Source organism: Pogona vitticeps, chromosome 6 (genome assembly GCF_051106095.1).
Source record: "Pogona vitticeps strain Pit_001003342236 chromosome 6, PviZW2.1, whole genome shotgun sequence".
Classification (NCBI taxonomy): Eukaryota; Metazoa; Chordata; class Lepidosauria; order Squamata; family Agamidae; genus Pogona; species Pogona vitticeps.
The window spans coordinates 116064740-116087062 of NC_135788.1; the positions used below are offsets into that span (position 1 = coordinate 116064740).

General features: G+C 47.1%; 1 protein-coding gene and 1 long non-coding RNA gene across 2 annotated transcripts; one reads left to right on the forward strand and one right to left on the reverse strand.

The window, feature by feature from the left end:
• Positions 1–1659: 1659 nt before the first annotated feature.
• On the reverse strand, positions 1660–12456 carry CLDN15 (claudin 15). The gene is made up of 5 exons (XM_020809477.3): positions 11995–12456; positions 6768–6932; positions 5005–5086; positions 3616–3726; positions 1660–2379 (listed from the first exon to the last, which is right to left on the reverse strand). Exons 1-5 carry the CDS (start codon positions 12209–12211, stop codon positions 2253–2255), a joined length of 702 nt encoding a protein of 233 aa, XP_020665136.2. The 5' UTR covers positions 12212–12456; the 3' UTR covers positions 1660–2252.
• LOC140701364 (uncharacterized) lies at positions 12339–21156 on the forward strand. Its single transcript, XR_012080298.2, has 3 exons — positions 12339–12470; positions 13584–13732; positions 14273–21156. It is a non-coding gene; the product is annotated as an uncharacterized LOC140701364 (long non-coding RNA).
• Positions 21157–22323: the final 1167 nt, after the last annotated feature.

A 22323-nucleotide genomic window follows, 5' to 3' on the forward strand; every position in this document is an offset into this window, starting at 1 on the left:
GATTGTATCTGGCATTATCTAGATAGCCTGGGTGAGGAACCTTTCCTCAGCCAAAATAAATCCACAGCCTGTGCTCTGTATATTTTGCAAGAGAGTTTAAGAATGGTGACTGCAACCCTATGCAATGACTTTGAGAGTAAATCCCACTGCACTCATGGGGTTGCACTGTTTATGATTGAAAGTTGAGGAATTGAAGTGTGTGCTTCTTTTTCCTTTTTTGGGGGGGAGGTGTTAGTGAACCCCAGGATAACTTCCAAGACTCAGTTCTGCATGAATGTAATGCAGTATTCTCACCCACTCACCTGCACACGGAAGCAGAACAGAAAAATTATGTTGGCATAAAAGTTGGCAAGAAGCTGTAGGTCTGTGGTTGAACACACACTTGATAGAAGGAGTTCCATGGTGCAGTGATTAAACTAGTACTGCATCCGAAACTCTGTTCACAACCTGAGTTCAGTCTCAGCTGAAGGTTCGCTCAGCCTTCCATCCTTCCAAGGTCAGTAAATTGGTAACGCAGCATGCTGGGGGGGGGGGGGGGTTGCAATGTGTAGCCTGTGGAAATTGTCAACTGCCCTAAGAGTGCTTCTTAAGTGCTATGGGGCAGTCCATAAGCAGCACACTTTGCCCTGGATTCAGTCCTTGTCACTTCAAAGTGATGCTAGGAAAGACTCTGCCTTGAGACTCTGGAAAGGCACCATCCAGTGTTGCCGTGGATGGATCAAGGATCCATGCGTCCCGAGAAAAAGACCATTTGCAATGTTTTCTACTGCAGAGGGAGATACTTCTCATCACTGCCGGGAGTAGAGGCTACTTTCTGCAACAGAAACCCTCCTTCAGGACAAGAATAGGGTGCAACGGATGCTTTTCGGGGAGGAACCGTCTTCCAGGGCTGCCTTACCTCTGCCTTCCAGCTGCCTTACCTCTGCCACCTCAGTTGGGCCTTCATACCAGCTGGGCGCTGTGCAACAAGAAGCGTTACACAGCACAACTCTAGGCGCACAAGCTGGGGGCATGCTTCATTGCTCCACCAGTTCCAGTGAGCAGTTCATTGTCATCCCCGAGAACTAAGGTAGTCTCCTATCTCAGAGACTCAAAACTGTGAAGCAGGACACGTGGTTTCCTTCAATCTTTGATCAACCAGTTCTATAAGGAGGGAGACCCTTCATATTGACCCTACCTTGCAAGGGAGGGTTGTTCAAGAGTTTGTGAACGACAAGAACAGGTTAGGATAGCAAACGTCTGGCGTTTACTGAGGGTTGGGCAGGAAAACTGCGTGACAACGAGGTGAAAATGGAACCGAGGCTTGTGGTTTTTAGATGAAACCCTCCATACACTGATTGTCCCCCCTGAGGTGTCATTTTAGAGTCACCTGGATGTAAGGTATCGGCCTTCCGTTCTCTTTCTCAGAAGCTTTTCCTGCCTAGATGGCTGCTTGATTTTTAGCACCTCTGAGGCAGCAGATTGAAATTCAGAGATTATAAATATGGAGCCAAATGGTATTGTGTTTTTAGTATGCATTATCTTGGAAGGGCTTTTTCCGTTTCAAACGGCTGCACCTCCTTCCCCCTCTTCACCTCTCTGTCCCTGCTTCCCGATCCATTAGCGTCACATTCCCAGGAATAGTTTCGAGGGGATGGAAAGACCACAAAACAACTTCCATAATTTAAGAAAAATAGCATTTAAAAAAAAACACAACCGCATGTGGGTTCAGCTGAGGTCCACCCCTTCGAATCATTGCTAGTTCTCCACACGGAGACACAGGAAATAATGACAAAATCAGGCCCACCTTACGTGCAGATTGAAACCCCACTGTGCTCCATCTCTCCAATCTGAGGGGGATAAAAAAAAACACCACAAGGAATTTCAGTAAAAGGTTGCCTCGAAAAAGGATGTGATTTGACTGAACCCCGGTATCTTTCATTTACAAAATCAACTCTCTTTTCTTTTTTCTCCCAACCGTAAGAAAACCCAGCAAAGTGTGTCCTTTTTTTACAGAGGAAAAATACAACACAGAGACAGCTGTCCACAATAAATAACCCGATGCGACGCAGGCTCAGTCCCTCTGTCCCCTTTTCCAGCATCATCAGGATGGGAAGAAAGGTCCGAACAGCAGAAGGCGTGAGACGAGAAAGGTCCTTTTTCCATTTTTCATCTCCGGAAAACGCCTTGGGGGTTCTGGGCTGCCCCATGGGTCATCGAAAGAATGTCTTTGATGAGGGGTGTCACACATACACACGACCCCACGCTCCGGCTTAGACATAAGCATTCTTGCCGTATTTTCCACCATTGCTGCTGGAGTTGGAGTCTGCACGAGGCCGAGGGCCTGAGGTCACACCGGTGGACAGGGGGCCCTTGGCGCCTTTGTATGGGTATGCATAGCTGTGAAGACACACAAGGGGAGGGATTGGCAACATCTCTGTTAAAACGGCTGGCAAGTTTTGATCCACTGTTATACAGTGGTGCCTCGCTTAACGATTGCCTCGTTAAATGACAAACCCGCTTTACGATGAAGTTTTTGTGATTGCTTTTGCGACCACAAAACGATGTTCCTATGGGGAAAATTCGCTTAATGATGGTCGGCCCCCTGCTTCGGGAACCAATTTTTTGCTAAACGATGATTTAGAAACAGCTGATCGGCAGTTCTAAAATGGCCGCCCACTGTGTAAAATGGCTCCCCGCTGTGTTTTCAGGACAGATTCCCCGCTTTACAGGCAGCGAAAATGGCCGCCACTATGGAGGATCTTCGCTGGACGGTGAGTTTTCAGCCCATTGGAACACATTGAACCAATTTCAATGCATCTCAGTGGGGTTTTTCATTTCGCAAGACAATGTTTTCATAAAATAGCAATTTTCGCGGAACGAATTAACATCGTCTTGCGAGGCACCACTGTATTATTTTTTTGAAGAAGCTGTGGTGGAGGTGGAAGGCTTGCCCCCCCAACCATGAATGATCTCTTGTTTTTTACTCATTTATGCAGCAATTTCTGAATGAAACGAATACCGCTTGAGAAAGAGTCATCGTCTTTTTTTGAACACAGTGCCTAAGAACTTGGGGTTTGTAGTGTCCTCTTCCAGAGGACGGAGGATGTCCAAGCGCTGCTACAAGCACGGCACAACATCACTGTGGCTATGTTTTGATCAACCAAGCCAGAAATAGAGTGTGAACCCCCTTCTTCTTTTCTGGCTCCCTTCCGTTCATCGACAACATGACTATCAAAAGGAGGAGCAGGGCTTTTGTAAAGCCAATGTCTCTTCATTGCTCATTCAAGATCAAAGCGCCCTCAAATACTATTCATTACAGTGATGGCTTGCAGCAATACACTGATCCTGGGGAAAAAAGCTATTTATCTGGGAATTGCAACTAAGCTGAGGGGATAGGAACGCCAGGGGGAGCAAACGATGTCATAGTCCCTGCCAATCAGAAAGTCCTGGGACTTTGACCCTGCAAGCCTCAGTTCCATTATACTATAAACATGCAAATCCCCCGATCTTCTAGTCCTGCTCCTCTGGCTGGGGGGGGGGAGAGGCTGTTGGAAATTTCTCTGTATCTTTGCCAGATTCCCCTCCTTGCCAAAAAATAAAAGATCTCAGTCTGGGGAGTAACACCACACTCACCTCTTTTCCCGTGATGAATATGTCCTGCATGAACTGAACAGACATGCGCCCCCAATAATAACCAGCAGTGACGCGCTCCAGCCCAGGTAGAGGGCGGGTCCAATTTCATACCTGTGGAATCAAAGAAGAGACGTTCACCAAAAAGAAAAAGATTGAAATCACAAAGACACTTTCATTTTGGGAGTGACTTCTTTCCACCTACCGCCCTGTGGCTTAATGGAAAAAATTCTTGAGGTTTGCAAAAAAAATAATAATAATAATAATTCATGGCCTCTGCAAGGGCTCAGTGACCTTAAACTATACCTATAATCAAGGGAACCAAAAAATCACATGTAGAAATGCTTCAGCATTCATCTAAGATTTGATGACTCAGTAGCTTGCAGAGTTGTAAACAGTGTCCTTAAGCCCTTCCCCTGTACTGGGTTGTTTTGTTTCTTTAAGAGGCAGGAAAACCTGTGACATTATAACTTGTCTTACTCATTAATCCTCTTATAGAATGGCTGGATAGCTCAGTGGTTTAGGCATCTGGCTATGGAGCTAAAGGTTGGTAGTTCAATTCTGCACTACGCCTCTTTGACAGAAGCCGAACTCAAGAATCCATTGGTTCCCCTGCAATTCTAAGATGGTGTATTATTATTCTTATTTATTACAGTTGTCATTGCACTGTAATTGCACTCAGCCACCCAGCACATACTATTGCTCTGAAGTGACAACCCCGAACATACCCAATAAGCCAGACCTGGGCAAAGTGCAGCCCGAGGGCCACATACAGCCCGCGAGCCGCTCCTGTCCGGCCCGCGGACAGTTTTGAACATCAAAACCATCTATAGCTTTTTGTCTAAAGTTGATAAGTTGCTTATATTTAACACGAAAAAACTCTTTAGTATTTGTGAAGATTAACAAGTTTAAAATAAAAACAATCATAACATCACTGTTTCATTTTATTTTTAGGTAAAATTGGTTCGGCCCCCCAAACACCGTTCAGATTTTTCATGTGCCCCCCCCCATAGAAATTAATTGCCCACCCCTGCAATAAATATTTTAGCACCCTCTAGTGGCCGATTCTGATATCCTACCTGGCAAAGAGGTGTAAGAGGTGTGAGGAGGAAAACAGATTAAAATGTCACATTCCGAGCTTAATAAAGTAAAAAAAGAAAGAGAGGCAAGGTGGGACCCATATTTAGGGTTGCTGGGTCAGCGACACCCCCATTTCCTGAGATGACTTGGGCCCAAATACTTTCGTCTCAGGACCAATCCTGCCATTGCTACCACCCTGGACCCCCTCCCAACTGCACTGTGGGCATCTTAAACAAATTCAGGATACCCCTCATTCCAACATCGCCAAAGGCTCCTTTTCCATCCCCCTCCACCATGGCTTTATGAACTTACTTTGTGCCCACAAAGAGAGGGTTAAAGAAATCACGGGTGATGTTGGCAGCGTACCACGAGACCGTTACCATTCCGCAGAGACCTGAGCCGGAAAAAGATCTATTTAGAGAAGTTAACCAATGGCCTTCTAGGCCCGCTTCTAACGTCATTCTTCTACAATTCCAAGTAACTTTAAGAACATAGTGTGTGCTGGGTTTTTGCAAAGAAGCTGCCCTTTAGAGATTACATTGATGAGGAGCTTCGAAATATCAGTCTGTCCGTCCATCAATCCATTAGTCCAATTAAATCCATTCAAACTCCCAGAAGTCTTCACCGCCAGCTGTGCCGGCTAGGATTTCTGGGAGTTGTTGTCCGAAAACATCTGGGGACCCCTGGTTGGGAACCCCTGAATTAGTCAGTACTGCTAGAATAATGCACATTGAGGAATAATGCGAGAGGTCTATAAAAACCTACCTTCAAGCTAATATATTTCTTAAGGCTGCCCTGCACCAATGTTGCTGATGGTATCTCAAAAAAAATGACCACTAGAGGGAGACAAAGGATTTATGGGAACGGACCAATGGGAACATTGCACCTAAAACAAGATACAGGTAACATCTGCCTCCGATGAGTCAGTGACCTATTGTTCCCCTTGAGCTGTTTTTTGTTTTTGTTTTTTTGTATGAGGAAACTATAGTGGGACCCCCCCTCCCCATATCCATGGGGGATTGGTTCCAAGCCCCCTGTAGTTCCTGAAAACTGCATCATCTTAACAGCGACTGTTTGCTCTCCTTGACATCTCCATTGATGGGCGAGGACAGCAGTTTCCCAACCATGTATAATCCAAGTGTTCTTGGACTGCAACTCCCAGAAACTCCAGTCAGCGCAGCTGGTGGTGAAGGCTTCTGGGAGTTGCAGTCCAAGATCACTTGGGTTGCCCAAGGGTGAGAACCGTTGGGTGGGGGTTTCCTTTGCTTTCCATGCTGTCAGTATGCAGCTGAATAGGACTAAAGGTAAAGGTAAAGTTTCCCCTTGACAATTTTTGTCCAATCGTGTTCGACTCTAGGGGGCGGTGCTCATCCCCATTTCCAAGCCATAGAGCCAGTGTTTTGTCCGAAGACAATCTTCCGTGGTCACATGGCCAGTGCGACTTAGATAGGGAACGCTGTTACCTTCCCACCGAGGTGGTCCCTATTAATCTACTTGCATTTGCATGCTTTCGAACCGCTAGGTTGGTGGGAGCTGGGACAAGCGACGGGCGCTCACTCCGTCATGTGGATTTGATCTTACGACTGCTTGGTCTTCTGACCCTGCAGCACAGGCTTCTGTGGTTTAGCCCACAATGCCACCATGTCCCACAGGACTAGCTCAACGAAATTCTGACATTGTTGGGTTCCTTGCGTGAAAGAGAACATGGACATTATGGGAGCACCAGAAATGGTGCAGAAGCGGATTAGATGGAAAGCAGATTAGAGGGATGGCTCAGTGGTTTAGATCTCTGGCTACAGAACCAGAAGTTAGGAGTTCAATTCCTCACTGTGTTTCCTTGATAGGAGCTGCACTTGATGATTTATAGGGTCCTTTCTTGCTCTACAGTAACTAAGATGATGAAGAAGAATACAGATGAATGTTGCACTTTTGCTCCCAAACGGTAACTTTGGTGGCTGAAGGAGTCTGACAGGTGTCATCTAAAGAAGTAACTTTTTTAACCTCTGAATGTATTGCACTGTACTTTGCTCTCCTGACCCCTGGTTCCCACTTCATTGTCTGTCCCCTTTACTTACCAGCCAGGACAAACATGAAACCACTGAGAGCAGCCATCTTGGACTTCATGTTAGGGTTGTCTTCTGCCACCTTCGTACACTGCAGCCCTATCATGCCGCAGAGGATCCCTAAGAAGCCCAGCACCAAAGCGCTAATCATGAGGGCCCGAGAAGCTTGTAGGTAGGCTGGAGAAGAAAAGAGGGAGATGTGATCTCAGATGTGCAGAGTGGATCTACACTGCATAGCCACTGCTGTTCAAAACCTCTTTAAATGGACACATTCTATGGATTCCCAGGGAGTATGGTAGAAGACTTAGGATTCTCTGCTATAACGCTGTAGCGCTATAGTTCAGGAGAGGGACCAGAGCGCTCCAGCGCTAAACTCACAGCGCCTCACCAAACTACAGATCACAAGATTCTCTACAATGAAGGCATAACCGTGAAAAGGTTATCCAATTGCAATAATGGATATGATAGAGGCCCTCTCCCAGAACTGCCAACATGATTAAGGATTCAGTCCTGAATTAAGAGATAATGTTCTCATTAAAATACAAGAAACCGCTGTTTTGAGCTGCAGGTTCTAGGGGAAGCACCCTTTCCTTCTTGCAAATCTTAAAAAAATAAACTTCCATTCAGAGCAAAAGTTGTCTTTAGGGCGTATTTCCGACCACAAGAGATCATAGCTCTGCTCTGTAGCTCAACATGTTGACAGGCTTTGTTATAAACAATGAAATGGACCTGTTTATCAGCCGCACACGCAAAAACCGCAAATCCGTTCAGCTTTCTCTTTAAGCTCAAGGTCTGTTTGACCTATGTTGACAACCTTGTTATGTTTCTCACAACCAGTCTTTCAACAGGCTTTCCTTTCCTTCTGTTGCTTCCTTTATACACATCCATTTCTACACAGTGAACCAATCAAGTCCTTGTAAGAATTTGCTGGGCTGAGCAAGACCTTTCTATTTATTACTCTGTATGGCTGTGGCTCCCAACCCAAGAGCCAGATGTTCTTGGGCTACAACTCCGAGAAGCCTTGACCATTAGCTGCGCAGGCCAGGATTTCTGGGAGTTGTAGTCCAAGAGTATTTGGGGACTCAGAGCCGGTTTAAAGCCAGCCCTGGTACATTTAATCTACAGTTACCATACCATGCCATAGTAAACATGGGGAAAGAGGAACATTTATTCTTATGTCAAACTTGCCACGATACTCTGGCCAAAGAGATAGACGATCTGGCATCATCAAGGATTGATTACTGTAATACATCTACAGGGGTCTGTGCTTGAAGACTGTGCAGAAACTAACATTTTAACTGGTGAAAAATTTAACTCGTTAAAAGGCAGCTGCTTGGCTGTAGTTCAGAGTTCAGAAATTTTATTCCCTTTTGGGGGACTAAAAAGCAATGTTTTCAGGGTCTGATAGGGCTATCTAAACAGCCAACTCCCTGTGCCTCTAGGAGCACAAATCCAGAATCTGTAAGTTCACAACTTCACAACGGAAATGTTGCCTCCAGTGACTGTCCCAATATAAAGAGGCATGTGTAGGCACTAATTGTAAGAATGCATCTACACTGTACATTTATAGCAGTTTGATTCCCTTTAATCAACAGAGCTCCAAATTCCAGGATTTGTACTTTTGGCAAAGTCTCTGCAGCTCCCTAGCAGAAAACCCAACTTTCTCGCTGAACTATGAACATCAAGATGGTGCTAAAACTACGATAACTGTACAGGCAGATTCTGTGATGCTACACACTACACCATTTCCCACACTGGAACTGCTGCTGAGTGATAGCTTTAATATTGCTGCTGTCTTGTAGGGCCATTATTATAAGACAATCACGGGCGTGTTTTTAAACAAGATCCTGCTTTTTCAACTACAAATCTTGAAGCATCTTATGATGTTTACAGAAGGCTTTGGACAAAGCTACAGTCCGATTTGGCTCACCGGTGCTCATTGTGACAATCTAGAAACGCAGGGAGCTGTGCTGGTCTGGGGTGTGGTCCAGTCAGAGGTGGACCATAAAGAAGGGTGACCGCTTTTGAACTGTGGTGCTGGAGGAGACTCTTGAGAGTCCCCTGGACTGCAAGGAGAAGAAACCTATCCATTCTGAAGGAAATCAACCCTGAGTGCTCACTGGAAGGACAGATCCTGAAGCTGAGGCTCCAATCCTTTGGCCATCTCTTGAGAAGAGAAGACTCCCTGGAAAAGACCCTGATGCTGGGAAAATGTGAAGGCAAGAGGAGAAGGGGACGACAGAGGACAAGATGGTTGGACAGGGTCATCAAAGCGACCAACATGAATTTGACCAAACTCCGGGAGGCAGTGGAAGACAGGAGGGCCTGGGGTGCTCTGGTCCATGGGGTCATGAAGAGTCAGACACGACTAAACAACTAAACAACAAAGTCCTGGCCTACATAACAAGATGAAAAAGCCCCCAAGCAATCCATTTTCAGCCCAGTCAGGCACCAGTCTTTTGTAAAGCTAATGACTCTTAGTTGCCTCTTTAGGGCCAGCTCAAGAGGGCTCCTTCTCAACAGCACATTGTGACTGAGGAAATCCATTTCCACTCCATTTACTCTGAATTTTGTGGAGAAGCTGAGAATCAATCAAAAAGTCTTGGTTTTCCAGTCTGAGGCAGGACTTCTCTTCCCTCCTTTTGTGATTCTTCTTGAAGTGACTCCTTGTGGGTAAAGACCACTAGAAAAAAGGGGGCTGGTGAAAAATATTCAGAGCCTGGGCCAGCTGAACCCTCCCCATCTGTTCTAAGCCTAACCCTACGAATCCAGTATTTGAGCTAGAAAAACAGAGGCTGTTACAGGGCATGTGAACGCATAGAGCAAATGAGCACTAACAATGGCCACCTCTGGTGTTATGTGTTGGTGGACAGCTCTGGGAAGTTATTTTCTTCAGACCACAATGGCCAGGACACCCCAGGCACACATGGGCAGCAGCTTGGATGGTAGGGGATTTGGGGAGATGTCATTCAAAAAAGTACGTAACATTCAGCCACTGACACAGGGTGTTCACGCAGCCATCTGTGACGGCACAGCCATGGGCCAATGTCCCTCTGCGGGATGCCAGATGCACCCCGGGGCCTGCGGCATCTAGGTGCAAGATGAGCCAAAAAGTTGGCAAACTTCTTTTGGCAGTCCACCCACCCACCCGCTGCAAGGGGAGAGAGTTTGGGACATCAGACACACACACCCCGCCCCACCTCGCCACTCATGGTAGGTACACAGCTGTGTGGATGCTTTGCAGCAAGCAGAACTCTTCGGCAAACAACGGACCAGGATGCAAGGAAGCACAATAAACAATCCCTTGGCATGTGGGGCTACCGGTGGAGCCACGAGGCCCTTCTAGGTCGTTTTCTTAGCCTTTTGCTAGAAGCCCATCATGAGGGAGGCTGCTCCTTTACTGCCCCCTGCAGGGCGTCAAGAATACTGCCTGGGATGCGCAAAGCGCCACCCTCCGGATAGATCTGGGAAATTTAACAGGTGTGTGCCAAGAGAATTGGGGGGGGGGAACGGCGACTGGATTACAGAATCCATCAACCCAGCCAAGCGTGGCCCATAGCCAAGGATGATGGGCACTGTAGTCCAAAATGTAGGCTCGGCATCAAAGGTGGGAAGGTTGCTTGCGGAGATCTGTGGCGCGCCACTTGAAAGAGTCCGCGTGCTAGGAAAGATGATGGCAGGAAAGGCTCGTTTTTTTAAAGAAGAGAATTAAGGAGGAAGATTTCCTGAAGTTGCTTAAGGGAAACAAGGTATCCTCGCCTCTTTCTCCAATACGTTCTTTAAAAACCGATTTCACCGACGCTCCGCCTAAGTTCACCTTCGCCTAAAGGTGAACTAGAGCAGTGGTTCTTAACCTTTGTTACTCGGATGCTTTTGAACTGCAACTCCCAGAAACCCCAGCCAGCACAGTTGGTGGTGAAGGCTTCTGGGAGTTGCAGTCCAAAACTCCTGAGTAACCCAAGGTTAAGAACCAGTGAACTAGAGTCTTTCGGAATTCCGGGCGCCCCCTTCGTTCTTTCGGGAGCAAGGAACGAAATGTAACGGGCCACGCAGGTGTCTTCTTCTCGGAAGCAACGAATGCCTTCGGAAAGCCAGCCGATGGAAAGCAATGGATGCTTTGGGTGGGAAATCCACTGCGTCTGTCCGGGAGGCTCTGCATAGAAGTTGTTTCGTTACTTTTCCTCGTTTGATTCGGTTTCTTGTGTGTTCCGTCGTTTCAGATCCTACACCTACCCAGCCAGGCAGGCAGCACAGCTAGCGGCTTAACTGGCTGGGGGATCCCAGGAGCCTTTCGGAAATCCAGCCTCTCCCGTGGCCGTTTGGATACACACGCACACCCTGGGCCAAGGGGAAACACCCGGGCATCATTCGGATTCGGAATGAAAGGATGCATTTCCACGATGCTTTCGCTTGACGGCCGTTCCGTGTCATTCAACCGACTTCATTTCCCTCGACGTGTAGTTCTCCTGGAGATACCCTCCTTCCTTCCCTGTCCAGCTTCCCCCCCCCCAATTCTTGAGGAGCCATCCATCATCCTTCCCAGGCTTCCCTCCTCCTTCAGAGCTAAACTGCAATTCTCACAGCAGCTTCGAAACCAAGTAGGAAGGATAAAAGAATAATCAAGCAAAATGGAGCTATTTAGATACACGGGACAAATGTTCTGTGACTGCGGAGGAATTCAATCCAGGCAGTGTTTTTTTGCGCGTGCCATCGACGCCCCACCGCGTGTACAAAAGGAGATTTAGCAAAAGCCCAAGAGAACTCGGCCCGCTTCAGGTCACAAACGATTTTACCATTTTAAATTTGTTTTTAATTTTTTACCTATGTTTCACATGCGACTATAATTTTAATCTGCGTAACCCTCCGATAGGAAGCAAGCAAGAAAACAGCTGGGGGGGGGGGAAGGGATTTTCCCAGGCCAGATTTCTGTTGCAAGCTCCTTTCCACTCAGGGCAACCCTAACAGGATTTCGGTGAGATGTTCAAGCGAGTTTCCACGGTCAAACGCTTGGAACCTTCTTTGTTGCAACGCAAAGCGGTGTAGTCGGCGCTTCGCTTTGGTCTTGGACGGGCAGTTAAGAGCCATTAGATTTACAAAAGACCTGCTAGAGCCTATTTGTTGCTAATGGATGGATCCAGCTGCCTGCAGGGTTTCGACTGGTTATACGGCCCTTCTCAGAAGGAGAATCTGCCGGGCCAGCCCTACTAAGACACTGCGGGTCCTTCCTTCCTTTCCTTACCGGGTAGCTCGAGAAGCGACTGGAACTCCCAGCAGTTGTAGACGCCGGTGGAGTCGGTGGCGCAGCTCTGCCAGAGGTTCTCGAAGATGGTGGAGGTCGTGATGACGTTCCCGGAGACGGTGGAGACCCTCCAGTAGCTGTTGAAGAGGGTGATGGCCAGCATCGCCCACCCGACGACAGCCAGGAAGAAGCCAACGGTCTCCACCAGGAGCGACATGGCGGGGAGGGCGGTGGGGGGCTGAGGATCGCGGATCGGGGCCCGATGGGAGCTCAGGCGTCAAGGATCCAGGGGCGGCGGGACGGGCTGGGTCTCTCAGGGCTAGCCAACCTCTGGTGGAAGGAGCCAAAAAAGCAGGACGCGCACCCCCTGCTAGACGACGGCCGGCTGCCTGCCTGGAGCGCGCGGCGGGCGCAACTTTAAGCGGCTCCTCCGCACCCGCGGTTCCCCCCTCCCGAAGATCGGCGCGGACTGGCAGGTAAAAGGCACGGGGGGAGTGTCCCCCCTCCTCCCCTGGGACCTGGGGGTGACGTCAGGATCGGGGCCAAAGTCCACCCCCCTGGCGGGAGGGGGGGGAGAGAGGGAGGGACCGGGAGGGCAGGTGCTTTGGCGGGTGGGCAGAAGGGGTGGCGGTGGGAGGAGGAGGAGAGTTCAGGATGTAGGAAAGGTGAGTTGTCGGGACTCATCCAGAACGTGTTCCCCTTCTCCAGAGACCGGGCAGAAACCCGTGTGCATTTCTGGGTTGGGGGGGGGGGGAGAGAAAAGGCAAAGGGTTTTGCACCCCAGGCTGTGATGACGGGTGCCACGGAGTCATTGGGAGCTGAGAAACGGTCCTCTGGTTTGAGACTACAAATCCCAGAATCCCCCAACGCACAGGAGGTGGGTGGGCAAGGAAGACCCTTAACCCTGGCTCCCCCCCCCAAAAAAAATTCCCAATGTATTTATGATTTGAATATGCACAGTCCGACTCCCACTATTGTCCAGGTGCTCCCTCTGCAGCTTTAACCAACCCTCTTCACCCAGGTAAATTCCTGAGGTACTCCTTGCCACTGGCCATGCAGGCTACAATTTATGGGAGCTAGAATCCAGAGAGAGACTTTCCTCATCATCACACGAGCCACAGACTCATCAAGCCAGACTTCCCCCCGTGTTCACACAAAGTAGTAGAAGCCTCTTTTCTCCTTATATTCTTCCCCTGTGTGACTGGGCCTTCTTGACTCTTTTCCCTCGCTCCCTCTGCACCTTCCTTTTCTTTTCCTCTCTTCATCCTTCTCTCTCTCTGTTTCCTCTCTCTTGTCCCTGCCGCACCACTTGCGTCTTTCTCTTCCTCCTATTACTTGCCCCTCCATCCTACTCACTCCCCTTTCTCCTTATCACCACAATATCTTCCTCTCCTTTTATCTTCCTCTCTTTTGCTTTGCTGCGTGTCTCGCTCTCTTTCTTTTCCCTTGTGGCCCCTTTCTTTTCCTTCTCACCTTTTCCCTCTCCCTTTTCTCTCCTTCTCCCTGTCTTTCTCTTCCTTCTCCCTCCTCCCCTTTCCCTGACATGATGAGTCACACAAGTCCGTAATGCTCTTCATTGTCTTCTTCAGTCATGACCTGCGTAGCAAAAGCGAATGACCAGGGTGCCTCGCCCCACATCGGAGACTGTTAATATTCTACTGGCAGCATCAGTTATTGAAGCCCTTTGCTATATTTAGCAGCCAGCAATGGACATCCATCAGCCCTTCTGAATGACATGGTGAGATGATCAAGCATTTATTCTTTCTTGGAGTGAACGCATGAATGAACGCTCAGCTTAGAGTTGCACAACCTTTGTCGAAAAAGGGAAAGCACTGACTTATTGCACTCTTTAAAGAACTGTTTTGTCCTAGGGAGGCCCTTTCAAAACAAGGGTCATAGGGTGGGAGCAAGGAGACTTTTTGATTAGCAGGCATCGTGACGTCATCGGATGCACACCCCCTCCAACTTCACTGACCCTGCTGCTGCCTTCATCCCCCACTGTTGTTTTTACGGTATGTTGTTGGGAGACAGGTAAAGGTTCCCCTTGACATTTTGTCCAGTCGTGTCCAACTCTAGTGCTCATTGCCGTCTCCAAGCCATTTTTATTTATTTATTGGATTTCTATCTCACCCATCTAGACCAAAGCCATAGAGCCAGAGCTTGTCTGAAGACAGTTTCCGTGGTCACGTGGCCAGTGTGACTACGGAACGCCATTTTACTTTCCCACCGAGGTGGTACCTATTTATTAACTTGCATTTGCATGCTTTCAAACCGCTAGGTTGGCAGAAGCTGGGACAAGCGATTGGAGCTCACTCCGTCGCGTGGATTCGATCTCGCGACAGCTGCTCTTCCGACCCTGCAGCCCAGAGGCTTCTGCGGTTTAACCTGCAGCGCCACCACGTGTTGGGAGGTAACCCAGTGCAAAGTCTGGCTCTGAATGGGCCACCAAGATCCATTCACTTTACAAAATACCTGCTCCTCGTGAAGATGAAAATGGCTATAACCGAACTGCTGATATGGGCCCGCAGATTTACTCGCATTTCGAGGTTTGGTTGGGAGTGTGACTTTTTAATGTCCCATATTTGTTCCTGGGGAATATGTTTTCTCTATGCTTTTTCTCTCTCCCACATCCCTTCCCTCCCTCCCTCCATGTCAACAATCCTCACATCAAAGCTACATCCGTTGGGTGACCTGGTCCCTGCACCCTTGTGGATGATCATCTGACTGGGTGACCATCTGCTTCCTAGTGTTTCCATCCTGCCACATCCGCTAGGTTTATATTTCCCCGATCGTTCTGCCATGTGAGTTATTCCTGAAATGGTTTGCTTTGAAATCAGCTTTCCAAAACACAGCCTTCTGGAGTCCAGGCTTCAAACGGGGTTTTCGTGCTGAGATCCGGATTTTGGTATCATTAGGGGGCGCAGCAAAGCCCACCCGAAACATTTTGCTGCCTGAGGTCACCAATATCTTTGCCTCATTCCTAGTTCTGCCCATCAAGGCCAATTAGATGGGCGGCAGTAAGATTTTACCTCAACATGATGAGACAAACAGCTGTAGCTGAAGAAAACATAATTTAGCAATTGGTTGGGTGGGGGATCTAAGTAAGACATACTCCCGTCTTTTACCACCTCCCTGCTTTTCAACATCTGTCATTTGAAACAGATCTGCTGCCTAATGGTTTGGCCGGCACTTCTAGAAAAAACGGATTTATCTCTTGAGAAAGATAACAAGAGATAGTGTGGTATGTTGGATAAAGTGTCAGGCAAGGACTTGGGAGATGCGAGTTCAAATCTCTACTCACCCATGGAAATTCACTGGTGTGGCTGCAATGTTAAATCGCTTCTTGAATATTTTAGAGCCCTCCCGTTGAGGCTTATTATATGTTACAAAAGACTTGATGGCACATGAAATGACTGTAATATATTATGCATTGTGGACCACCCGGACGGGCAAGGCCAGGTGCCCCTGAGCATGGTCAGAGTGAAATCACCTCATTGGTGTATAATCACAAGGCTTCAAATTATGACTGAACCATAGCTGCTTTCTACAGAGCACTGGTAATGTCCCTTGTCTAGTGTGTGAGCAGGCCCATGAATCCATCCAGTATATCGTTAATAGATGGCAATTTGCCATCAAGATTAATTGAGTTCGATTACATAAGGGTAAATTGCCAGTTGCAATTCTGGCCACTGGGTTCAAGCACCCAGCCATCTGGCTTGGGTCGAAGCTATCCCAAGAACCGTGTCTCCCTTTAAGAGCCTGTTGCACTTGGCGAGTACACGGGAGAGAGAGACCTTCTCTGTGGCTACTCCCAGACTTTGGAACTCCCTGCCACTGGAGGCCAGCTTGGTCCCCATCTTTGCTGTCCTTGTGCAAGCAGGCAAAGGCCTTTCTCTTCAGGCTGTGAGGGGCTGTCAGAGAGAGTTTTAAAAATATTATTATGCTCTGTGCTTTTAAATGTGTTTTTAGTATTGATTTTATTTCCTGTTTTTAATATAAGAATTCTTTTTTTAAATATTTGTATCCTTTTTTTGTTTTTAGCTTTTCAAATATTGTCTTTTTGAGGATGTGAGCCACCTTGGGTCCTTTTAGGGAGAAAGGTGGGGCAAAAATATTTTAAATAAATAAAAATACATATATAAAAGTCTCTGAGTCCTGGCCTTGCTGTATTGCATTGCTTTGCAAACATTAGTGATTATTTCCAAATTTTCATTTGTCCACAGGTTCATACATGGACCTGTCCTAACATAAGGGGGAAAGTCATGCAGTAATAGCTATCATTTTGGCTGCAATTGGGGTACCTAGTCGGTAAATTTTCTGAGGGAAGTTTTGCTGAATAAACTGGTAGGCTTTTTGAGTTTGGGACAATTCAATCTACAATCCCAAGGGTGGAATTTTGAGAACAACTCTTTCCTTGACTTTGGAGCCCTCATTTTGAAACCGGGGTAAATGTCACCTCATGAGTTTTGGAACCCTTGAATGTTTACTGCCCGGTCCACAAGTAAATGTTGCCTACTCTGATGAAGGCCCGTATGGGCCAAAAGCTAGCCTTTGTCTTTGATTATCAGGAACATGGGACTCCTAGTCGTTTTGGACTTATGTCGCACCAGATATTCAGACTCAACTTGTGACTCAGAACCCACACACACCTTTCTTTTTTTCTGGGGGGGGGGGGAAGAAAAGCTTGTTTTTAACAGGGACTCTGACTGGACTTTGGACACAAAGACTTGCCGCCATCCCTAATGAGCATTCTTTGTGTGTGTGATAGAGATATCATCCTCTCCTTGCCTATGAGGTAGAAATATCATGAGTGGGTGGGGTGGGTTAATACTTTTTTCTTTTTGTGTGTGTTGTGACACCCCTGTCCCACAGCAGACTGATGGAGAAAGCCATTTCCCGCCATTTCCCCTCAAAAACACTTCCTTTCGTCAAGAGGACATCAGCTTCCTGACAGCCTTCAAACAGTTCAATTAGTGGGGGGGGGGGGAGGATGACAACTTCCATAATCTCCCAAGAAACATGATCATAGGGATTCTGGGATTTGTGGTTGGAAATGGTGAGATTTAGAAATTGTGGCCTCGCTTTCCACACAGAGAGGGGTAACTTCCAAGCGAAGGACGAGTGCCCCCACGTTTCTACTGTCAGGCTACCTTGTCAGGCTGGCATAACGGATGCTGAACAGAGACACAGGGACATGATGGCGCTGCGGGTTAAACTGCAGAAGCCTCTGTGCTGCAAGGTCAGAAGACCAGCAGTCGTAAGATCGAATCCACGCGACGGAGGGAGCCCCCGTCGCTTGTCCCAACTGCCGCCAACCTAGCAGTTCGAAAGCATGCAAAAATGTAAAAATGCGAGTAGATAAATAGGTACCACCTCGGTGGGAAGGTAAATGGCGTTCCGTGTCTAGTCGCGCTGGCCACCTGACCACGGAGGATTGTCTGCGGACAAATGCTAGCTCTATGGGTTGGAAACGGACATGAGCACTGGCCCCTAGAGTCGGACACAACTGGACAAATTGTCAAGGGGAACCTTTACCTTTACCTAAACAGAGACATGGCTTCCCCTTCCTGGTTGAGGTATAAGTAGAGATGAGCGTGAACTGGAAAACCACTGGTTTGTGATGGTTCATGGTCTGTGGCTACCCACAAACTATCACACACACACCAATTAACCAGTCCATGGTTCATTTTTTGGGTTCATGCGGGGGAGCTGGCAAGAGTAGTGGGAGGGGTCGGGGAGGGACAAAGAAAATAAAGTGTAGAAGGAAAAAAAGTTCACCACTTCATTTTGTTTCAGCAAAATGGGATTCTAGATCCGAATCACGAACCCGCCCGCTTTGTGTTTCTTTCTGGTTTGTGGTTCGGTTTGTGCCTGAGTGCAGCAGTTGGAAGAGATAAATCACTCTCTTTCCCTTTCTTCATGAGATAGGTCATAAAGAAAGAGAAAGACTGGTGCCGAACGCTTGGATCGTCCGCAGACGCTTTAAGACACTTTCTTTAAGAAGGCGCTGGAAGCCTTGAGCCATTCCCAAGGCTCCAGCAATGTTTACTTAAGAAAAGAGGAAGCGAGGGCTTGAGGTAGAAGGACCTGCGCAGCCAGCAGGAAGATGTTTTCAAACAACAAGGAAGCTGGTCAAGAATTACGTGTCAGGAGGCCATGTGTGCATGCCATTCTTCCATGAGTCCTTGAGATGAAAAAAAAAACAATCGTAATGCTCAGAAAGTCCCTTTTTAAAAAGGTAAATAGTTATCGCAGCAAGCCCTCCGCTGCCAGGCATTTCATTTCCACATAATTACATTTTTGAAAAGTAACTTCTATTTTCGAAAAGTAACTAAAAGTATTATTTTTGAGAAACAGCAAAGAGGAACTTTTAAAAAAAATGAACTAGAATATTACATTTATTGATTTATTATTTAAAATACTCTACCCCACCTTTTAAAAAGGACCCAGGGTGCTTGATATCAGTGAAAAACAATATTTAGAAACTAAAAAACAGTAAATATACAATTTTTTAAAAGAATCAAACAAATGCCACAGTAAAGCGGTAAACAATATCAACATCAAAGTACATTCAAAGCTACACGGCACAACAATCCATTTAAAAACCTCTCTCAGACAACCAATTACTCAGGGAAAGCTTGCCTTAAGAAAAAGGTTTTGCCTGCTTGGGGAAGGACAGCAAAGATGGGGCCAGTGGGAGGGAGTTCCAGAGTCTGGGAGTTTGTGTTGTGTTCAAAACCGCACACACACAATCAGAATGTTACAAGCTGCTGGCCCTCGGTAACAAAAAGATGTTTCTCATCTCAGCTTCCACTGCCTCTCCGAGTTGGGTCAAATTCACGTTGGTACCTTCAGTGACCCTGTCCAACCATCTCGTCCTCGGTCGTCCCCTTCTCCTCCTGCCTTCATATTTTCCCAACATCAGGGGCTTTTCCAGGGAGTCTTCTCTTCTCATGAGATGGCCAATGTATTGAAGCCTCAGCTTCAGGATCTGTCCTTCCAGTGAGTACTCAGGACTGATTTCCTTCAGACTGGATAGGTTTGTTCTCCTTGCAGTCCAGGGGACTCTCAAGAGTCTCCTCCAGCACCACAATTCAAAAGCATCAATTCTTTGGCAGTCATCTATCTTTATGGTCCAGCTCTCCCTTCTGTACATCACTACAGGGAAAACCATAACTTTGACTATGCGGACCTTTGTCAGCAAGATGATGTCTCTGCTTTTTAAGATTCTGTTGAGGTTTGTCATCGCTTTCCTCCCAAGAAGCAAGTGTCTTTCAATTTCGTGGCTGCTGTCTCCATCTGCAGTAATCATGGAGCCCAATAAAGTAAAATCTGTCACTGCCTCCGTATCTTCCCCTTCTATTTCCCAGGAGGTGATGGGACCAGTGGCCATGATCTTAGTGTTTTGGATGTTGCGCTTTAGACCATTTTTTGCACTCTCCTTTTTCACCCTCATTAAGAGGTTCTTTAATTCCCCCTCACTTTCTGCCATATGCACATATGCAAAAAAGTTAAGCACTGTGAGTATGTATGTGTAACCTTTAGGGAAGAATCTGCTAGCAGAGACTGCTCTATAAGCTGTTTCATAAAGATTCCAGCTGCCAGAGCTATAAACTATCTATTTTAGCACTCTAGATATGAGGAGCTGGCTGAGCTTGGTCCGATGGACTGGCCTATGCAGGGAGATGATGTAAGAATAAGGAAGAATAGCTAAGGTAAGTGCGCAGTGGTCTTATTAGTTGTGAGTCCGCTTGTTTGTGGTTACCTTTGGACCAGGGAGGAGCAGTCGGGCATTTACACACACTCAGGGCCGAATCACAAGCACATACTAATAAGCAGGTTCACACTCTTCCAACAGCAAATGGATGGATTAATGAATTTCTTGAATTTTCATACTGCCTGATTCATGTGAGGCACTACTCAGGGCAGTTAACAGTCAAATCTATACAAGTAGTATAATATAACAACAAAACCTAGAGTAAATCAAATAGAAGACAACATTAAACAAGCAAATCAATCCACATCAAAGCAGAAGATGGGCAGGCAAACACAGGATGGCAGCCAATTCAGACAGTGCCCTGAAAAGCTTCGGTAGAGGGTCATCTTCCACAGTCTCTTCAAGGTTGGGAGGTGGGGGGGGGCGCAGCTCAACCAGAAGCCCATTCCAAAGGGCCGGGGCCACTACCGAGGAGGCCCGATTTCTGGTGGAAGTCTCTCTGGCCTCCCTCAGTGCACGGCCTGTGAGGATCTGTTGGCATGAGAGGATGTCCTTGGGGAAAGGCACTGTTTAAATTTTTGCACTCTTTTAGCACCGAGGGACTAAGTCCTAGCTGCAGTTTTGACAAATGTCCAGAGAAGGCACATTGATTTACCATTATGGATAGTGTCCCCACCCAAGCCATGATGAAACTCTGTTTCAAAGAGATAGGAAACTGAGACTGGGTCTCTTGACTCCCAAAGGCTTCAATGAAGAAATAAATTTTCTCCCTCTTGTTTGGCACCACGTCCTGGATGCGGTCCACAGTTCTTGCTGGCCAGGAGTCTGTGGATTCATCAGAGTGACGGTGAGCAACAATGGGGGGTATGATCACATCCTTGAGCGGGGGATCTTTCTCCCACTATTTCACAAGCAATCTATTGAAGCTGGGTGCAGACCAAAAGAGAGGGGGAAATAGGAAGAAATCAGTGGTATATACAAAATATAATGGCTGTGTCAATTAAATGTGATTAATAATACGCTAGATGAATCTTCTCTTTTGTGCTGAATAGGCCAATGGTTTAGGCCTCTAGCTGGGGGGCCAGAGGCTGGGAGTCCCACATTCCCCTCATCAGCCTCCATGATCCGTGGGTCCCTTCCAGAGGTGCAGTTCTAAAATTATTGCTGTTATCCCTGTATTATGTAGATGGTTAAATGCATTGTAATGTAAAACTGTCCGCATGCAGAAATGTTAATCTGTCATCTCCTTTTATGCTATTCTTTGTTTACTTTCTTCAGCCACTCCCCCCTTCCCCGAAGACACCCATAAATTCAGACCTTGGTCTATTTTAAACTGAAATAAACAGAGATATATTGTCCTGCACCTCCAGTGACGTTTCTTAAAGGCCGAATCACCTTAGGCCATTTTCCTTGGACGCACCACCAAACCTTATGAAAATCAGCCAATAATAATAATAATAATAAAATATAATAAAAAAATCACTCTGATTCGGTCTTGGGGCTCGTCCAATAATGCTCCGATAAGAAGCCGTGCCCTTTGCCTGGCCTTGCCGTGTTTGCGCCCTGTCAACCGGCAGCCTGAAATAACAAGGAAATTATCTCCTGCTGCAGGTGCCATGCTCTCAGGTGAGCATTCGAAGCTTTCCTGAGTAACCACGTTGGCTGCAGCCCAGAGATGGAGGGCAACCCTCCCAAACCCAACAGATGAGGCCTCTGAAACTGGAGAGAAACTTGAAGGCCGTCAAATTTCTGAGCAGCATTAAAGAGGGGCTGAAACGGGGTGCTTCCTTCCCTTTTCCCAGTTTTGAGGGAGCGGGATCCTTTTGGCGATGTGAATATTTGCTGTTGTTCGTTCGAGCCCTTCTTCATCCCTTACGTAACTGCCAGCTAATAGCCTGCCCCGCTGTTCAATGGAACACGAGAACGGCTGTATTGTCTTGCTCTCCCTCTCACACTTTCTCTGAGGGCTGCCCTTTTTTCATTGGCTGATTGCTCTGATGTCACAGTAATTCTGGCTAGGTATGGGAATTCTCTGTCTCCCCCCCCCCCCCCAAACTGGTTGCTATTGGCCAAGCTGCTCTGAGGTCAGAGTAATCCTGAGTAATCCTGCCTTGAATATCTGTTGGGATGGCGGTACTAACCTTCTTGTCCAACTTCACTTTCCAAACTTTCCAGCTCAGCCACAAACAAAACTCATTGGAAATTGACAGCATAAATTTCTGTTGCTGAGCGTAGTAAGCTGCTCTATAGTAGGTGCATTGTATCAGCGAGGAACTGAGGAGTAAACTCCTCTGTAAGTACCACTGATTCAAACAGGCCTACTCAAACTGCAACGTATATGGCAATTCAAAGCAGCCCATTTGAATCCATGGAACTTACGGGTGAGTTTATTTACTGGATCCCCGCTGTTTCACTGGGTCTACTCTAGTGAAGCTTACTATGTTAAGCAAGGGGATTTCAGACAATGTGTTGAAAAATGAGCAGTACGGACGAGTGCATCCAGCTCTTCATCATTGTGAAAACACTGCCACCGAACTCTGGAATAAATCCCATTCTTGAGGAAGCTTGTTTCACACCCGGGACCCTGGACTTTGCCAGGGTGTCATAATGAT

Excerpts from the sequence above, each read along its gene's own strand:
- CLDN15 (XM_020809477.3), bottom strand. The coding sequence starts at position 12,211 with ATGTCGCTCCTGGTGGAGACCGTTGGCTTCTTCCTGGCTGTCGTCGGG. Across the intron at positions 5,087-6,767 it reads TTTCATGTTTGTCCTGGCTG|GTCTCTGCGGAATGGTAACG; the intron begins GTAAGTAAAGGG and ends TTTCCGGCTCAG. Across the intron at positions 3,727-5,004 it reads CCTCTCTTTGTGGGCACAAA|GTATGAAATTGGACCCGCCC; the intron begins GTAAGTTCATAA and ends TTGATTCCACAG.